Consider the following 20,821-nt stretch of genomic DNA (forward strand, 5'->3'; position numbering starts at 1 on the left):
AGTAAGTTCTAACTTCAGTGTACTGTTACAAGCTGTGTATACCCAAGGGGGAGAATTCCTCTTTAAACCAGTCTATGAAAAGTAAGTTCTAACTTCAGTGTTCCATTACAAGCTGTGTATACTCCAGAAGGAGAACATTCCTCTTTGAACCAGTCTATGAAAAGTAAGTTCTAACTTCAGTGTACTGTTACAAGCTGTGTATACCCAAGGGGGAGAATTCCTCTTTAAACCAGTCTATGAAAAGTAAGTTCTAACTTCAGTGTTCCATTACAAGCTGTGTATACCCCAGAAGGAGAATTCCTCTTTAAACCAGTCTATGAAAAGTAAGTTCTAACTTCAGTGTACCATTACAAGCTGTGTATACCCCAGGGGGAGAATTCCTCTTTAAACAGGTCTATGAAAAGTACGTTCTAACTTCAGTGTACTGTTACAAGCTGTGTATACCCTAGGGGGAGAATTCCTCTTTGAACCAGTCCATGAAAAGTAAGTTCTAACTTCAGTGTACCATTACAAGCTGTGTATACCCAAGGGGGAGAATTCCTCTTTGAACCAGTCTATGAAAAGTAAGTTCTAACTTCAGTGTACCATTACAAGCTGTGTATACCCCAGAAGGAGAATTCCTCTTTAAACCAGTCTATGAAAAGTAAGTTCTAACTTCAGTGTACTGTTACAAGCTGTGTATACCCCAGGGGGAGAATTCCTCTTTAAACCGGTCTATGAAAAGTAAGTTCTAACTTCAGTGTACTGTTACAAGCTGTGTATACCCAAGGGGGAGAATTCCTCTTTGAACCAGTCTATGAAAAGTAAGTTCTAACTTCAGTGTTCCATTACAAGCTGTGTATACCCCAGAAGGAGAATTCCTCTTTAAACCAGTCTATGAAAAGTAAGTTCTAACTTCAGTATACTGTTACAAGCTGTGTATACCCCAGGGGAAGAATTCCTCTTTAAACCAGTCTATGAAAAGTAAGTTCTAACTTCAGTGTACCATTACAAGCTGTGTATACCCCAGAAGGAGAATTCCTCTTTAAACCAGTCTATGAAAAGTAAGTTCTAACTTCAGTGTACTGTTACAAGCTGTGTATACCCAAGGGGGAGAATTCCTCTTTAAACCAGTCTATGAAAAGTAAGTTCTAACTTCAGTGTTCCATTACAAGCTGTGTATACTCCAGAAGGAGAACATTCCTCTTTGAACCAGTCTATGAAAAGTAAGTTCTAACTTCAGTGTACTGTTACAAGCTGTGTATACCCAAGGGGGAGAATTCCTCTTTAAACCAGTCTATGAAAAGTAAGTTCTAACTTCAGTGTTCCATTACAAGCTGTGTATACCCCAGAAGGAGAATTCCTCTTTAAACCAGTCTATGAAAAGTAAGTTCTAACTTCAGTGTACCATTACAAGCTGTGTATACCCCAGGGGGAGAATTCCTCTTTAAACAGGTCTATGAAAAGTACGTTCTAACTTCAGTGTACTGTTACAAGCTGTGTATACCCTAGGGGGAGAATTCCTCTTTGAACCAGTCCATGAAAAGTAAGTTCTAACTTCAGTGTACCATTACAAGCTGTGTATACCCAAGGGGGAGAATTCCTCTTTGAACCAGTCTATGAAAAGTAAGTTCTAACTTCAGTGTACCATTACAAGCTGTGTATACCCCAGAAGGAGAATTCCTCTTTAAACCAGTCTATGAAAAGTAAGTTCTAACTTCAGTGTACCGTTACAAGCTGTGTATACCCAAGGGGGAGAATTCCTCTTTGAACCAGTCTATGAAAAGTAAGTTCTAACTTCAGTGTACCGTTACAAGCTGTGTATACCCAAGGGGGAGAATTCCTCTTTGAACCAGTCTATGAAAAGTAAGTTCTAACTTCAGTGTTCCATTACAAGCTGTGTATACCCCAGAAGGAGAATTCCTCTTTAAACCAGTCTATGAAAAGTAAGTTCTAACTTCAGTGTACCATTACAAGCTGTGTATACCCCAGGGGGAGAATTCCTCTTTAAACAGGTCTATGAAAAGTACGTTCTAACTTCAGTGTACTGTTACAAGCTGTGTATACCCTAGGGGGAGAATTCCTCTTTGAACCAGTCCATGAAAAGTAAGTTCTAACTTCAGTGTACCATTACAAGCTGTGTATACCCAAGGGGGAGAATTCCTCTTTGAACCAGTCTATGAAAAGTAAGTTCTAACTTCAGTGTACCATTACAAGCTGTGTATACCCCAGAAGGAGAATTCCTCTTTAAACCAGTCTATGAAAAGTAAGTTCTAACTTCAGTGTACCGTTACAAGCTGTGTATACCCAAGGGGGAGAATTCCTCTTTGAACCAGTCTATGAAAAGTAAGTTCTAACTTCAGTGTACCGTTACAAGCTGTGTATACCCAAGGGGGAGAATTCCTCTTTGAACCAGTCTATGAAAAGTAAGTTCTAACTTCAGTGTTCCATTACAAGCTGTGTATACCCCAGAAGGAGAATTCCTCTTTAAACCAGTCTATGAAAAGTAAGTTCTAACTTCAGTGTACCATTACAAGCTGTGTATACCCCAGGGGGAGAATTCCTCTTTAAACAGGTCTATGAAAAGTAAGTTCTAACTTCAGTGTACTGTTACAAGCTGTGTATACCCTAGGGGGAGAATTCCTCTTTAAACCAGTCCATGAAAAGTAAGTTCTAACTTCAGTGTACCATTACAAGCTGTGTATACCCCAGGGGGAGAATTCCTCTTTGAACCAGTCTATGAAAAGTAAGTTCTAACTTCAGTGTACCATTACAAGCTGTGTATACCCCAGGGGGAGAATTCCTCTTTAAACCAGTCCATGAAAAGTAAGTTCTAACTTCAGTGTACCATTACAAGCTGTGTATACCCCAGGGGGAGAATTCCTCTTTAAACCAGTCCATGAAAAGTAAGTTCTAACTTCAGTGTACCATTACAAGCTGTGTATACCCCAGAAGGAGAATTCCTCTTTAAACCAGTCTATGAAAAATAAGTTCTAACTTCAGTGTACCGTTACAAGCTGTGTATACCCAAGGGGGAGAATTCCTCTTTGAACCAGCCTATGAAAAGTAAGTTCTAACTTCAGTGTACCGTTACAAGCTGTGTATACCCCAGGGGGAGAATTCCTCTTTAAACCAGTCTATGAAAAGTAAGTTCTAACTTCAGTGTACCATTACAAGCTGTGTTTACCCCAGGGGAAGAATTCCTCTTTAAACCAGTCTATGAAAAGTAAGTTCTAACTTCAGTGTACCGTTACAAGCTGTGTATACCCAAGGGGGAGAATTCCTCTTTAAACCAGTCTATGAAAAGTAAGTTCTAACTTCAGTGTTCCATTACAAGCTGTGTATACCCCATAAGGAGAATTCCTCTTTAAACCATTCTATGAAAAGTAAGTTCTAACTTCAGTGTACCATTACAAGCTGTGTATACCCCAGGGGAAGAATTCCTCTTTAAACCAGTCCATGAAAAGTAAGTTCTAACTTCAGTGTACCATTACAAGCTGTGTATACCCCAGGGGGAGAATTCCTCTTTAAACCAGTCCATGAAAAGTAAGTTCTAACTTCAGTGTACCATTACAAACTGTGTATACCCCAGAAGGAGAATTCCTCTTTAAACCAGTCTATGAAAAGTAAGATCTAACTTCAGCGTACTGTTACAAGCATGTATACCCCAGGAGAGAATTCCTCTTTAAAACGGTCTATAAAAAGTAAGTTCTAACTTTAGTGTACCGTTACAAGCTGTGTATACCCAAGGGGAAGAATTCCTCTTTAAACCAGTCTATGAAAAGTAAGTTCTAACTTCAGTATACTGTTACAAGCTGTGTATACCCCAGGGGGAGAATTCCTCTTTAAACCAGTCTATGAAAAGTAAGTTCTAACTTCAGTGTACTGTTACAAGCTGTGTATACCCCAGGGGAAGAATTCCTTTTTAAACAGGTCTATAAAAAGTAAGTTCTAACTTAAGTGTACTGTTACAAGCTGTGTATACCCCAGGGGAAGAATTCCTCTTTAAACCGGTCTATGAAAAGTAAGATCTAACTTCAGTGTACTGTTACAAGCTGTGTATATCCCAGGGGAGAATTCCTCTTTAAACCAGTCTATGAAAAGTAAGATCTAACTTCAGCGTACCGTCACTAGCTGTGTATACCCCAGGGGGAGAATTCCTCTTTAAACCGGTCTATAAAAAGTAAGTTCTAACTTTAGTGTACTGTTACAAGCGCTGTATACCCCAGGGGGAGAATTCCTCTTTAAACCAGTCTATGAAAAGTAAGTTCTAACTTCAGTGTACCATTGCAAGCTGTGTATACCCCAGGGGGAGAATTCCTCTTTAAACCAGTCTATAAAAAGTAAGTTCTAACATCAGTGTACCGTTACAAGATGTGTATACCCCAGGGGGAGAATTCCTCTTTAAACCAGTCTATAAAAAGTAAGTTCTAACTTCAGTGTACTGTTACAAGCTGTGTATACCCCAGGGGGAGAATTCCTCTTTAAACGTGTCTATAAAAAGTAGGTCAACGTAATATTGAAGGCTGAATTGACTCAGAGTTGATCCAAATAATGAATTTTGATAATAATTTATATTATGCTTAAAAATTTCAATGGAAATCATTGATTAGATGAATGCAGCTAGAAAACCACAATGTAAGAGTCCCAACTGTTTAACCTCAGAATATATTATGGTCATTTTGGTTTGACTGTTAAGCTGTGTTTATTTATTTAAATAAGCAACACCTACAATAAAGTTGCATCAAAAGTGATACAAAAAAATATATCAATAAAAAGATGTTTTATTTGGTACTACATACTTTTAGCTACCAAGTATCCAAGGAAACAGTGTCATGGAGGGGTGCAGAAAATTTAGGAACAGTCCAATTGGCATGTCAAGGGGAGTCAGGACACAGTGCATTCTATATATCTGTAAGTTGTTAGATTTGTCAAGATTTCATATATATATTTTTTATTGTAAACAAATATATTTATTCTATATTTATATGTTATTTTATTTTTGGCAATCATTTTATACATTGCGTACATACAAAGTCTCTTCATTAAAAAAAAGATTTTGAAGGAATTTCCTTATTAAAATTTAAAAAAGGAAAAAAATATCAATTAATTGCCTCGAATCAGGAATTTTAAGATAAAACAAGTAATCGTTTGCACAAAGATACTAAATATGAACATGATGAATATAAAAAATGATATTGCTCATTATATATCCAGTACGATGAAATATAGAGCATAACTTGCTTACCACTTTTAGAAGTTAAAATGTGAAAAACAAAAAATGCATTTGGTATGGCTTAAGTTTGGAAGTTCTATTTATAACAGAGGTACTTGTAGTTATTGTAAAGCTAGTACACAGCATTTATTCAATATACAATCAAATCGATGATTGTCTTTTTACTTCCTCTTTAGGTGAGAGCAGAGATAGAGAAAGTATATTTTGATGTCGGAGATACAATGTCAGCCAAGTCATTTATATTCCATCTATCACCGACTGTCATATTACACAACCTTCTACCTTATCCAATCAGTTTCCAGTTAGAGGTAGGTTAAAGTTCAGGGTCATCATACTACATAACTTTCTACCTTATTCAATCAGGTTCCAGCTAGAGGTAGGCTAAAGTTCAGGGTCGTCATACTACAAACCTTCTACCTTATCTAATCAGGTTCCAGCTAGTGGTAGGTTAAAGTTCAGGGTCGTCATACTACACAACCTTCTACCTTATCCAATCAGGTTCCAGTTAGAGGTAGGTTAAAGTTTAGGGTCAACATACTACATAACCTTCTACCTTATCCAATCAGGTTCCAGTTAGAGGTAGGTTAAAGCTCAGGGTCGTCATACTACACAAACTTCTACCTTATCCAATCAGGTTCCAGTTAGAGGTAGGTTAAAGTTCAGGGTTGTCATACTACACAACCTTCTACCTTATCTAATCAGTTTCAAGTTAGAGGTAGGTTAAAGTTTAGGGTCAACATACTACATAACCTTCTACCTTATCCAATCAGGTTCCAGTTAGAGGTAGGTTAAAGTTTAGGGTCAACATACTACATAACCTTCTACCTTATCCAATCAGGTTCCAGTTAGAGGTAGGTTAAAGTTCAGGGTCGTCATACTACACAACCTTCTACCTTATCCAATCAGGTTCCAGTTAGAGGTAGGTTAAAGTTCAGGGTTGCCATACTACACAACCTTCTACCTTATCTAATCAGGTTCCAGTTAGAGGTAGGTTAAAGATCAAAGTGTAAAGTGCAAACAAATGTCATTTATATTAAAGCATGTTTCGTTTATACTTAGTAATAATTTTGATTCAGGATTTCCAAGTTATCCCACAAGTTTCTGTAAGATCCAGATCAGAGGACTATCCATTTAGGCCCAAACTATTGTATAAATATGGAAGTGAACATAGAAGATCATAATATAAAAATTTTGCCTAAGAATATTCATTATGTATTTCAGGGTACAGAAGAGCACACAACTCTACAGAAAGGAAAGAACACAGCTCTACTGAATGCTTGTGTTGGCAAATCTAATGTAGAAATTGTGGTAAGTGTTCAGAGGGCTGGTGTTAGTTGTAATTGGGTGTGGGTAAAAAGTGTTTATAGAAAGCTATAGGTCACTTAGGTTGACACTTTAAACAATTTATATATTGTGAGATTCACAACCTTTTACAGGTCCATCTTGAAAACTCAAAAACCAATCTCAAAACTAAATATTTAATGAGATAAGAGGTTATGACATGTTAAAGGATATTTATAAATGTATGTTGGAATATGCAGATTTTTTTTTATTTTATCAAACTTCACCTTGTTTTAAATACAGTTACTCAAAACTCATTGCTCAACATATTGTATAGACAGTCACTCAAAACTCATTGCTCGACATATTGTATAGACAGTCACTCAAAACTCATTGCTCGACATATTGTATAGACAGTCACTCAAAACTCATTGCTCGACATATTGTATAGACAGTCACTCAAAACTCATTGCTCGACATATTGTATAGACAGTCACTCAAAACTCATTGCTCGACATATTGTATAGACAGTCACTCAAAACTCATTGCTCGACATATTGTATAGACAGTCACTCAAAACTCATTGCTCTACATATTTTATAGACAGTCACTCAAAAGTCATTGCTCGACATATTTTATAGACAGTCACTCAAAAGTCATTGCTCGACATATTTTATAGACAGTCACTCAAAACTCATTGCTCGACATATTTTATAGACAGTCACTCAAAAGTCATTGCTCGACATATTTTATAGACAGTCACTCAAAACTCATTGCTCAACATATTTTTTAGACAGTCACTCAAAAGTCATTGCTCGACATATTTTATAGACAGTCACTCAAAACTCATTGCTCAACATATTTTATAGACAGTCACTCAAAAGTCATTTCTCGACATCTTGTGTAGACAGTTACATCTGTCTATTAATGTTACATCTAGATATCATGACTTTGGTAGGTTGCTGTCTCATTGACAGGTACCTCACATCTCCCTTTATTCAGAATAATTTTAGTCGGGTTCCATTATATATTTTTCTCTAATTCTATGGAAATTTATCCCTTTCTAAACCCATCATATAAAAAAATTTAATCAACATGTGGTGGCTGGTGATCTCAAAAGATTATTGGAGGATTTTAAGGGTCATGACCTTTTTAGCCAACTAGATGAATCAAAATATGCTAACAGGTGTTAATGAAATTGACAACTTCGTGCAATGTGAAAGGCACTCGAAGGGGACTTTCAGTTAACAAAAAAAGAAAATGTATTTTTTAATCATTAGAGAAACAGATTCCTACATAGTTACTCGTGGATTATCGGATTTATTCAATCTCGATAGTTGAGGCGGCTCGGACTTTAAAATTGATAATTTAACTATCTGGATTGGATAAATCCGATAATCCACTGGTATCAATGTAAGAATCTATATTTATCTTCTGAAACTTGACAGTGTTATATGTATATTTCAGATACCAATCTATGAAGGTAAAGAATGGATAGGACACAGATCGATAACCAATGATCTACCAGAACTCTCCATGCTGACATTTGAGGCTTACGAAGGGGCTCAACAAGTTACACAGGTAAGATATGATATAGTAATGACACAGATCTATAACAAATGATCTACCAGAACTCTCCATGCTGACATTTGAGGCTTATGAAGGGGCTCAACAAATTACACAGGTAAGATATGATATAGTAATGACACAGATCTATAACCAATGATCTACCAGAACTCTCCATGCTGAAATTTGAGGCTTACGAAGGGGGTCAACAAGTTACACAGGTAAGATATGATGAAAATTACTTGGGTCTTAGTACAAAAACATTTCAGTTAAGGTAATGAATTGATTTTGGAAATTGTATATGTACATTTTGCACTGTTTCCCTAGATATTTCATTTGGTGAATATATAAAAAAAGGGTAATAATAGTAACCAACATGCAAAGTATAAATGGAGTCTTATAATGTCAAACCCATATCAATAAATTTACCCTTCTGGAAAAGTGTTTATTATACGACCGCAAAATTTGAAAAATTTTTCGTCGTATATTGCTATCACGTTGGCGTCGTCGGCGTAACAAGGTTTATGACCACAAAAGGAAGGTTGGTATTGATTTTGGGAGTTTTGGTCCCAACATTTTAGGAATTAGGGGCCAAAAAGGGCCCAAATAAGCATTTTCTTGGTTTTCGCACTATAACTTTAGTTTAAGTTAATAGAAATCTATGAAATTTTGACACAAGGTTTATGACAACAAAAGAACCGTTGGGATTGATTTTGGGAGTTTTGGTTTTAACAGTTAAGGAATTAGGGGCCAAAAAATGGCCCAAATAAGCATTATTCTTGGTTTTCGCACAATAACTTTAGTTTAAGTAAATAGAAATCAATGAAATTTAAACACAATGTTAATGACTACAAAAGGAAGGTTGGTATTGATTTTTGGAGTTTAGGTCCCAACAGTTTAGGAATTAGGGGCCAAAAAGGGACCCAAATAAGCATTTTTCTTGGTTTTCGCACCATAACTTTAGTATAAGTAAATAGAAATCTATGAAATTTAAACACAAGGTTTATGACCATAAAAGGAAGGTTGGGTTTGATTTTGGGAGTTTTGGTCCTAACAGTTTAGAAATAAGGGGCCCAAAGGGTCCAAAATTGAACTTTGTGTTATTTCATCAAAAATAGAATAATTGGGGTTGTTTGATATGCCGAATCTAACTATGTATGTAGATTCTTAATTTTTGGTCCCGTTTTCAAATTGGTCTACATTAAGGTCCAAAGGGTCCAAAATTAAACTTAGTTTGATTTTAACAAAAAATGAATCCTTGGGGTTCTTTGATATGCTGAATTTAAAAATGTACTTAGATTTTTAATTATTGGCCTAGTTTTCAAGTTGGTCCAAATGGGGGTCCAAAATTAAACTTTGTTTGATTTCATCAAAAATTGAATAATTGGGGTTCTTTGATATGCTAAATCTAACTGTGTATGTAGATTCTTAATTTTTGGTCCAGTTTTCAAATTGGTCTACATTAAGGTCCAAAGGGTCCAAAATTAAACTAAGTTTGATTTTAACAAAAATCAAATTCTTGGGCTTATTTGACATGCTTTATCTAAATATGTAGTTTGATTTTTGATTATGGGCCCAGTTTTCAAGTTGGTCCAAATCAGGATTCCATATCAAGTATTGTGCAATAGCAAGAAATTTTCAATTTCACAGTATTGCACAATAGCAAGAAATATCTAATTGCACAATATTGTGCAATAGCAATTAATTTTCAATTGGAGTTATCTTTCTTTGTATAGAATAGTAGTTGATAATATATGTTGGAAATTTGCCAGACATGACTATGATGTCATTTTCTATTTTTATTTGCCAATAACTTTATGTAAATAACTTCATTGGAAATTTGCCAATATAAAATGTTGCTGATGAATCTTTTTTTCCTTATCTTATCTAAAATGTTTTTAGATAATGTATGTTGGACATTTGCCAGACATGACTATGATGTCATTTTCTATTTTTATTTGCCAATAACTTTATGTAAATAACTTCATTGGAAAATTGCCAATATAAAATGTTGCTGATGAAGTTTTTTTTATTGTTTTATACAATAAACAATGTATATTCACTTTTACTACCAACCAATCTTTACCATTCAGTGATAACAAGCACTTTATTTTACATTTTAATATTTTATGATGTATTTAAAAGAGTAGTTATTGTTGCAAACTCCATTAGAAATTTGAATTGATATCAGTTTTGGAAAAAGGGAAACGGGGATGTGAAAAAAAAATGGGGGGGGGGGGGGGGGGGGGGGTTTAATTTTTCTCATTTCAGATTTCATAAATAAAAAGAAAATTTCTTCAAACATTTTTTTGAGAGGATTAATATTCAACAGCATAGTGAATTGCTCAAAGGCAAAAAAACAACTTTTAAGTTCATTAGACCACATTCATTCTGTGTCAGAAACCTATGCTGTGTCAACTATTTAATTTTAGATTTAAAAAGTTTGAAGAAGAAATCTTTAATTGATTTGTAAAATCTTGACATTTGTTTTGTGTAAAAAAAAACCATGTAATGTCAAAAATTTGATCACAATCCAAATTCAGAGCTGTATCACGCTTGAATGCTTTGTCCATACTTGCCCCAACTGTTCAGGGTTCGACCTCTGCGGTCATATAAAGCTGCGCCCTGCGGAGCACCTGGTTTAGCTTAGATACATGTAGATCTTTTTGCCATATATGCTGATGTTTCAGACTTGGATCTAGCACTTTTTAAAAAGGGTGTAAAAAAGGCGTTTGGGTGTGTTCCAATCATATATCTGCATAGTTGTCAAACAACTGTCTAAAAACTCTATATATGCCCCACTAAGCATTCAAATGTGACATGAAATTTTATAGTTGTATATCATTAGTCGTAAATTGTTAATCAATTTCAGAATCTTGGTTTACATTGTAAAAAGAATGATGGGTGTATGGACATATCTGTCTACAGTCCTTACTGGATGGTTAACAAAACAGGACAGGACCTTTACTACAAGGTAAGTACTGAATGCGTCCTATCACCAGACATTTATTTGAGAGTTGTAGCATAACAAATGCCCTTAATGTAGTAGGAATTGCTTACCATTAAGTATTACCCAAGTTTTTATAAAATTTGTTTGGTCCTTCGGGTGACTTTTATATTTAACCTAAATTATTATATATCCTTCAGATCCTGATGACACCGCAGACAATGTAATGTTGATTTTAATTTTCTAATTTCAGGCGAGTGACGGAGAAGATTTTACAACACATTGCCATGACAACCTAGATATTGTAATGTTCTCATTCAAACAGAAAACACTCTTCAGTACAAAGAAAAAAGTAAGTGTCAAATGTACAATAAACAATGAATGTGTTTGCATCATATAATTCACAAGATTGATTCAGGGGAATATTTGTTTGTAGACTAAAATTAATACAAACAAGATATACAGACATTACCTTGAAATTATATCTAACAAAGAATATACGTGTGTATAGTGATTTTAAGTCTTGAAATAGTATAGAAACTAATATGGTTTGAATATAGATTCTGAGCTTTGTTGATGCTAATTCTGTAGAAGATGACACAAAATGAGATGTGATGTAAATGTTATTTAGAATAGTGCATGTATAGTCATAACTGGAGCCGGAAACTAGGAAGTGATTCATAATTATATATGTTGAAAATTTATTTGTGTTGTTTTTTTGCAGAATGAATGATAGCGTTTCTGTACATTGGGATGGGGTAGGGGTTGGATGGAGGGGGGGGGGGGGGGGGGGGTCAAGATGTCAGAGTAGTTTAAGTTCTGTTGATTCATTTATTTTCATTGGTATCAATTTTCATGGTTTGAAGAAAACTTGCAGATTTGTGAATAAATATTTTCATGGTTTTGGCAAAGTTTGCATACATTGAGAAATTTGTAATTTGTTGAACTTTTTAAGAGGTTCCCCTATACAAACAAAAACCATGAAAATTGGTATCCAATGAAAATTGATTAACCCACATTATTTTCAAATGCTTTCTTCATCTTTTATCAGTTTAACACTGGGCAGTTGCAGAAATGACCAGAATAGGTGGGGGTTAAAGTTTCAGTCATGTCAGGATCTGATGTTATGAGTTCAAATTTATCTGAGATAAGTTAAAAACTGTCTTAGTTATCTGTTAACAGTTCAAGTCTTAGTTTGGACTTGTTGCAAATATTTCAAAGGTTAGGTTAGTGCACAAGTGTTTTATAGAATTTGTCAGGTAGTACGGTACAAAAGATTTAACCATGGCATTGTTTCAGCCATTAGTGGCATTGTCAATATTGGAGTTGTATGTTTGACTGTAGATTGTGATTTACAACAAGCTGTAAACAGGCAGTCTGCATCATTAGCCCCTTATCTAGACTAGTAAAAAGAAATTTGGACTACTTAGTTTTTGCTAAACTTCGTTGAGACACATAAGAAAATGTTGAAATATTGGTCTTTGGACTTGGATGTAGTAAAAGTTTCTGGTGCAGACTGCATGAGAAATGTGTCGAAGGATAGGTCTAGGAATTTTCAATTCACTTTTTACATTTACATTTGTCAATCAATTTGGTATCCTTTATCTATTTAATTATTTAAACATAAGGTAAGGTTAAAGTTCTTTGATAGGAAAAAGAAACTCCAACTTTCATATTTACTACTTTATATTATATATAGGTAGAATCATTGGCATTGCATGATGTTGACTCATCCAATGAGGTTGATTCGTTGCCTGCTGTTGTTACGATGGAAGAGAGGGTAATTTGTTTGTATTACAGAGTTAACTCCCTTGTTATCACATGTTTATTATGTTATACTGTTCCACTGCAGGTATGCATGATGTTTTCTTTTCAGTTTTTCGATCTTTTGGTTTTTTAGTTGAAGTTAAAAAAAGAATTGCTGTCAATTCAGAAAATATTGGGTGCATTTATTATTGTGAATTTTAAAGAATGGACATAAATGCAAGGTTAATTATTGGGATGATTTTACAGAAAGTATTCATAAAGATGTTTGTATCTGACACCAGAATGTGAGTTTATATTATAGTCGCATTATTTACCATAATAAAAACCTCACAATAATTTCTGAATGACAGTATATTGCTGTCTTGTATACAGGAGGTACTGACCTATTGTGGTTGAAAACATTTCAACATTTGCCACAGATTTTAACATTTACAGCAAAAGTTGAACGAGTCAGGACATGACAGTATTTTTCAGATGATTACGATAGTTGCAAACATAGAAAGGGGAGCTATGGTGTGAGTTTTGCTAAGACAGCAACCCTTAACCACAGGTTTACAAATTTTAGACATTTAAAGGTCAAAATAGAAATGCACCATCTCCATTATAGCAAGCTCTAGATAAAAGGTTATCTGTAAAGATTGTGAATGAAATCAAATGACATTAAACTTCTAAAATAAAAACTAAAGATTTCTTAAAAAAAAATAGTCTTTTATCATGTATATGTTGACACTGGGAACAGTATATCTAACGGGAAATTAATCTGATAGGCTTTTCAATATTAAATTGATAAAATCTTGGACTTTAACAGACTTCATAAATTGAGCAAAGAGTCAATATATATATATATATGTTCCTGGTTGACATATAACATGTCATAAAATACTTCTAATTTTCTTTTCTTCAAAACAATTATTGAAATTAAGTCTTTATAAGAAATAAGTATAAATGCATTAATATTTATAAAGCGAAATACATTGACAGAAAAATAAACACAATTTGAAGTCAGCTTTGGCTGAGCCAGTTTTTCTTGCTGAGTCAACACTCTCAGCAACAGAAATCAAGGAGTATCGTAAACAAATGAAATGGAAGGTAAAGGTAGACAACTCTTGCTTGTATTAACCAGATCTTCCCAGCAGTTTGGTCACATGGGTTTTAAGTTAGTGCTTTTTATGCACGGTTTATAACTTTACTGCTAAAATCATGTAAGGCCAACTAAAATTAATTAGTAGATTTTCATCCAAAGTTTTGAAAAAAATGGGGCAGGTAGGAGGATTTTATTTTTAAAATTTTATTTAATATGGAACCTTCTTGTGACATGAACTTCATATATATGTATTATAATTAGCTTATATCATTGTAAATGTGTAAACATGTAAAAAGAATCGTACATAATTTTTCATTCTTGAATATAAAACATCTCTGATTGTCAACGACTGTTCTACATGCAATTGCTACTTTAGAAACCTATTTTCAGTCAACAGTATTCAGTTTGACTACAAACTCCAAATTTATTTTGCTTTCTAAGCAATGGTTTGTAGTCCCCATAACTTATGCAAGTGCAATGGTATGCAACACAAGTATTATGAATGAAATGAAAACTCAAACAAATGTTGGGAATAGTAGGGTTGGCGCTTTTAAGATTCTCAAGTAATGCAAGACTGACGCATATATAATTACATTGTAAAACATAAAGTTGTTTGAATACTCTTTTAATGGTATTTTATGTTTTTAAACAAAAACAATATCCATAGGTAAATCTAAGGGTTTTCTATAACACAATGTGGATGTTTGCCGACTTTTTGAAATCAATATACGGTCATAGATCTAACAAGTTAGTTAATTTCTTCAATGGGACTTTAATCCAGTTATATTTTTTCTACCAATTTGTTCCAAGATTCTTGCGCTTTGGAAATCATTCACAGCCCAAATTTGCTTACATAGGCAATGTATTATTAAATAAATCCACGGTTTTCTGATGACAGAAATTTCCATATTGGGATTTGTACACACGGATTTCGATTAGAGCAGATATGAAATTTTTGCAGATAATCCATCAACATCATCCAAATTAGTTTTTCTAAATTGTTTTCTTGGATGCAATTTATCATCCATAGATTATATACTTTCAATTTCGGTCATTATTTTCTTATTGAGGAAAACCTCTGCAGATTTTTTCAGTTTTGTTTGAGACGTGTGCTCTCCCCATTTGGGATCCATTAGTAGTTTCAGACCTTATCTTTTTAAGTCTGATAGTTCTTGCTGTTCTAATGGATCGGTAGTTTCTTTCCGAGATCCTTTTCAGTAGGATTTTCGGCTTTTCTCTACCAATGATACAGGAGGGCATTTAGCAGTGTCGGTTTTAATATGTATTTTGTCCTAACCGATTCCTCGTTATTATCTTAGCATATTTTGCCATGGCATTTGTGGGGCATCCGGGGTGACCTTGTTCCATTTTATGTATATAGTTATCCATTTTTTTTTATACTTTGAGAACTGAACAAATCAGGTGAGTGTGTGAGTTTAGTATGTTTTATTTGACTGCATTGTATTATGTTTAGGGACAGTTAACTTTCTGGTAATAAGACCCGTCACGGCCTGGCTTGGGAATTGGATAGGCAAATGCTCACATTAATCTGTACCAAAAAAGGCTTCAAATGTCCTCCTTTATACGCCACAACTCATGGTGGTGGTCCTATTTAAAGGAGGCTCATATGTAGACAAGACAAGACAAGATTTGCGTTCTTCGACGTAGGGTATTAGTATCCCGATTATTTCATGCCCTTCTGGTAATCTATCTCTATTCTCTGTATATGATATTGTTGTAATTGAGCGGCAGAATTTGTCAACATAAGCGTTTTAATGTACTCGAAACAAGAAATATGAAAACTGAAATTTGAAACAAAACGAAATTATTGACAGTTACCGGTTACGGAAATGAACAAAATCCGGAAATCGTAAATTTTTCAAAATAAAAAAAAACGGGGTGGGACGATTTCAGAGGGGAAGGTGGGGATGAAATCTATCAATTAATTTTAATTGGCCTAAGTGTTAACCTATTTGTTTGTGAGCTTTCAATTCTATTTTATTTTTTATATAAAATTATCTGATATTGAAATTAAACTTGCACAGGTAAATCAAAATAGATATTATAGCTAAACCCATATAAGTGTTAACACTTTTGTTTGAGCTATATTGTTTTCAATCCCTAACAATGGTTTGAATAGCTCCTAATAAGATTAAAATATAACTGTCGAATGGCAAATAAATCAGTTAACACTTATATGAGTTGAAGTGTTCACAAAATGAAAAATACTGTTCAATAGTTTTCCTATTTTACTAGAATTTCTATAGTCCCCAAAATGATATTTGTAAAGTAAAGATGAAAACTTTTATAAGTAATAAGTCATTTTAACCCCATTTATGACTAAGTCATTGCAGCTACCCTTTTCTTCCCTTCATTAAAAAGTAGTTGGTCAAAGGTGATTTTTATTTGAAGAACATTTTATTCTTAGTCCATCTGTTCTGAGGATTATACTTCAAGCATTTCCATATGTACTGTTATTTGGTTGATCAAAGAACATATTTTGTATTTATGCGAATGAAAGGGATTATTAATATTTTAAGAATGCAACCTATTACAAATGTACTTTTAAAATATAGTTCTACAAACTTATGTCATTTTTTTTTAAAGCATGAAAGATTGTATACCTAAGAATGATGACTTGTTATTTAACTTTAATAAAAGTATGTTTATTCAATAAATAACTGTATGTATGTACGTGTAGTTTCCTCTGATATCCAAAGAACCCCTCGAGAGCTGCGAGGGTACAGTGGAATCCGTGTACACTCCCTATCGGAATTAATGGAGATGTGTCGCTAACGTATTTACAATGTTTAATATTTACAAGGACAATCCCCACCCCATCAGCAAGGAAATTTAGGACACCGGGCAGGGTCTGTTATTATGGTGGAGGAAGCCGAAGTACTCAGGGAAAACCCCCGGGCTGCTCGGCGGGAACAAACAAACCGAAGAGATATCAGCAGATTGATCTCCAGGTCAAAGTCAGGAACAACTTTGACCAACCCACGCCCCCATAGTACCCATGCTAGTTTAAACTTTGGTCTGAGATAATCCAATGTCAGACTTTCAGAAATGTTTTTTAAAAAAAGGTGGTTCCTCCTAAGGTTGTAGATGTTAACATGTATAGATACTATTTTTTAAACTGATTAAACTGTAGATATATATTTTTCCTTAATCTTTTCTGCTGTAGATCTATAATTTAAAACTTATAAATTTCTTGAACAAATATGTTATACATTTTTCAGTTATAAATATTTAAAAAAAAACAAAAAAAAACAGAGCTTTCCCAAACATTGATTGATGTCTGTCTTACTTGTTTTCTCTCATACTTCTAATTTTCCTTTTTGTTTTTTATAAACAATTTAGAGTTATCTTGTTCACTACTTGATGGAAAGTTGACCTCAAAAGCTGTATTTTAATAGCAAATCATTCAGGCAAATGTATTTCTCCACTGTTGTTAATTTTATAGTGAATTCCACTTACGGTTATAACCTATCCTAGATCTTTAATAAACATGATAAAAATTAAACGGTTGACAAGAAAATTTAAAATAAGAAAAAATAAAACTTGATGTGATTTTTTTTCTCAGGAATCTTATACTGTTTACGGTAACACTGAGGAAGAGCAATATATTTTAATATTAATTAAAGAAAAAAGTCAATAAATTTTATCAAATCTAACTACAGTTTTCTATATTTTTTATCTTAAATTTTTGAATTTTTATCTCAGGGATTTGAAAAATTATATTTCCTTAGATGTAGTGGTAGAACTATATATGTATTCTGGAAACTATATGTAAAAAGAGGTAACATTATAGAATTATTTTATACCCAAAAGACACCTATAAGATGTAGAATTTTCACAGCGATACTAAAAGTTCTTTGCTTCTAATTTTATCAAGTGTGACTTTTGAATTATCTTTCACTGCACTATGTGTGTTTAATAAAGATTTGGAGGTTATATCTGGCTAAGCAATAATTAGTTTGTGTTTCTAAGTCAGTTTTTAAAGGTTTATTTTTCAAATGTTTATTTTTTTAAATAATTTGTTTATGTTTTGATTTTGGAGATGTTAATTAGTTTTTCGTCAGAAATTTAGGAATGATTGGTGTGAGATTTCATTTCAATTTTTTTTCTGTGGATTTTTTTTCTCTTCTTTTTTAACAGTTTAAATTTACATGGAGATTAAAACAAATTTAAGTTATAGTGTATTTTGAAAAACATAATATATGTGACAATGTTTTAATTCCTAAAAGGATGCTAAGGGCAAGGAAACCACTAAGGGCAAGGAACCCACTAAGGGCAAGGAACCTGCTAAGGGCAAGGAACCAGACCAAAAGAAAACAAAGGAATGGAAACAAAGTGGGAAAGTAAGTCAGAGCATGGTTATCTCCCCTTTAATTATTTTTATTTATTTCCCCCATTTTAGGTTGCTGATTACATTTTGCTTATGTGTGGGTCTTTGTTTGATTAGCAGTTATATAATTAGACATATATCTGCTTTATTTTATTATTTTGAATCATTTATTTGTATGACAAACACCACACTTTTGTATTGTCTATTTAAGATTGCTAATTTTATTTTTACTTATGTGTGGGCCATGGTTCAAAAAACATTTACACTATTGGACTTATATCTGCTTTATTTATTATTTTAAATCATTTGTTTATTCATTGTATAATAAAAGACATTAGTTTATTTCATTTTCAAAATTCATATTTTTATTTTGCTTTTGTGTGGGCCATGATTAAAACAACTGTTATACTATTTGCAATATGTCTGCTTTATTTATTTTGTATTTTTTTTTTATTATTGATTATACAATATAACCACTGTATCTTGTTTTCCTTTTTGTTGATATTACATATTTTTATTTTGCTTTAGTGTGGGCAATGGTTGAAACAATATAGGTGACATAGGCTTTATATCTTTCTGCTTTATTTAATACTTTATATGAGATTTTTTATGCAAAAAGCAAAAAAAAATGTTGCTTTAGAAAGCAGTTGATTCTAACATGAGGTCCTTCAAACGGTAAAATATGAATATATTTCCGGGGCTGTTCCTATCGTACTCCCATGTTATATGTTTTTTTATGAATGAGCTTCCTGACGTCATAGAACGATGACATAAAAATATAAGCATTTTAAGGTGGTATGGGAGACTAAAATAAAAATGATACAATTTGTTCATACTTTGCCAAATTGTTGTATCTTTTGATACATGTTGAAAAATATAATAAAAATGATAGGTCACTGCGCATTTTCTCAAGCTACAGGACGCGACAAAATGACACATTTTGTATGGATTATACAGGAAAAAACACCATTTTGTGATTAGAAACTAAACAAAATGATAGAATTGTTAAATACTTCAGGAAAAGATAGCTTTCAGACACTGCTTTAAGAATATCAAAAGAAAAGATAGGGTGACCGTAAGTTTTTCCAGATAAAATACAAAATAGGAAAATTCCATACAGAATCCTTCAGAAAATGCACTTTTTTAGAGTTACCTCCCCTTAAAATGCCAATTTAAAAAAAAAAAAAAAAAAAAACAACCAAAAATAATTAACATTTGCAAAAATATCAATATTTAGAAGTTATATTCTTATAAATTGGTACTTTTAAATGAAAATGTACATTAAACATCTGCATTCCTGCATCAAATTTTGCTAACTTGATGGAAAATCTAGACCTTTGATTCTCTGTTTTTTACAATCCAAGATGGAGGAAGACACCCATACCACCTTAAATTCATCCAAAAAGATCTAAATACATTTTTGTAAATAGTTTAAGCATGTCACTTGCTCAGTTAGCTACGTTCTTTAACACCAATTTAATAGTGCGTTTATCTATTGAAACGGAAAATATTTGCCTCCACCTAGAGCGCTTCAATCTAAAATAATTGCAGTATTTGTCCTGTTAGAATTGAAATTATTCATGGGGGATTGAATATATTATATAGATTTAACTATCATTCATGGTAAAATATTTGTCATAAAAGGCCAACCTGTGGTAAAATCACAATATATTCAAGCCCATATATTCAAGCCCCCATGAATTATTTTCTTAATTATAATTTTGGAACAGCTAACTTTCCCAATTGATGGGCGATTTCACAGAGACGCCCATATATCTCTTGAAGTCCTTTATTGTTTTTATAAAGCTGAAAAATAAAACAGACATTCCATGATTTAAGTTGGCATTCAAGCACATACTTAACCAATCAAAACATTTTTTATTACACTTAAAACCTAAAACACTTATTACTACAATAACCAGCCGCTGTGAGTCCTTGAAGATTAGGTTATTTGGCAGAATAAATACATGAAATTTTCTGATTGTCTTGTAAAATTTTTATCATTCATCTATTTTGTTTTTATGCCCCACCTACAATAGTAGAGGGGCATTATGTTTTCTGTTTTGTGAGTCTGTTCGTTCATCCTTCCGTGCTTTTGTCTCACTTCAGGTTTAAGTTTTTGGTCAAGGTAATATCTTATGATATGATCTTTCTAATTTTAATGCCAAATTAAAGTTTTTACTCCAATTTCACAGTCCACTAAACATAGAAAATGATAGTGCGATTGGAGCATCCCTGTACTATGGATACATTCTTGTTTAGTTTATACATGTATATGTATTGCAATTATGTTGATATATTTATTCATGTGTGTAATATTTTGTTTTGCTGAATATGTATTTTTGCTTTATCCCAATAACCACTTTTAACATGTAATGGATATAAACATATACTGTATCTTATTTGCAAAGGAAGTAAAACCTTCTTAAGAATCTGTTGGTGATGGTCAGCGTATTTATTATCCTGAAAATGACAGCAAAGGTGAAAAGTTTGTATTAAAAGGGAAGAACATTAGGTCAATATACCTGTTTTTACTGTCAATGTGGATAAAAGTTTAAAAAAGTGCGTTTTAAAATTAAAACTGACATCACCAGAATGTTTGACTTCTGC

At 33.2% G+C, this 20,821-nt stretch overlaps 1 protein-coding gene across 2 annotated transcripts in view; it reads left to right on the forward strand.

Annotated features, from left to right (window-relative positions):
- LOC143052750 (intermembrane lipid transfer protein VPS13A-like) overlaps nucleotides 1-20,821 on the forward strand; it is a 136,753-nt gene that overhangs the window by 71,019 nt on the left and 44,913 nt on the right. For both annotated transcript variants that reach the window (XM_076225855.1, XM_076225856.1), the window contains 7 exons: nucleotides 4,788-4,893; nucleotides 5,392-5,523; nucleotides 6,437-6,523; nucleotides 7,964-8,077; nucleotides 10,935-11,036; nucleotides 11,263-11,361; nucleotides 18,111-18,224. In XM_076225855.1, the coding sequence (XP_076081970.1) occupies nucleotides 4,788-4,893; nucleotides 5,392-5,523; nucleotides 6,437-6,523; nucleotides 7,964-8,077; nucleotides 10,935-11,036; nucleotides 11,263-11,361; nucleotides 18,111-18,224 (754 nt within the window). The remainder of the gene's footprint in view (nucleotides 1-4,787; nucleotides 4,894-5,391; nucleotides 5,524-6,436; nucleotides 6,524-7,963; nucleotides 8,078-10,934; nucleotides 11,037-11,262; nucleotides 11,362-18,110; nucleotides 18,225-20,821) is intronic.

Source organism: Mytilus galloprovincialis, chromosome 11, assembly GCF_965363235.1.
Source record: "Mytilus galloprovincialis chromosome 11, xbMytGall1.hap1.1, whole genome shotgun sequence".
Classification (NCBI taxonomy): domain Eukaryota; kingdom Metazoa; phylum Mollusca; class Bivalvia; order Mytilida; family Mytilidae; genus Mytilus; species Mytilus galloprovincialis.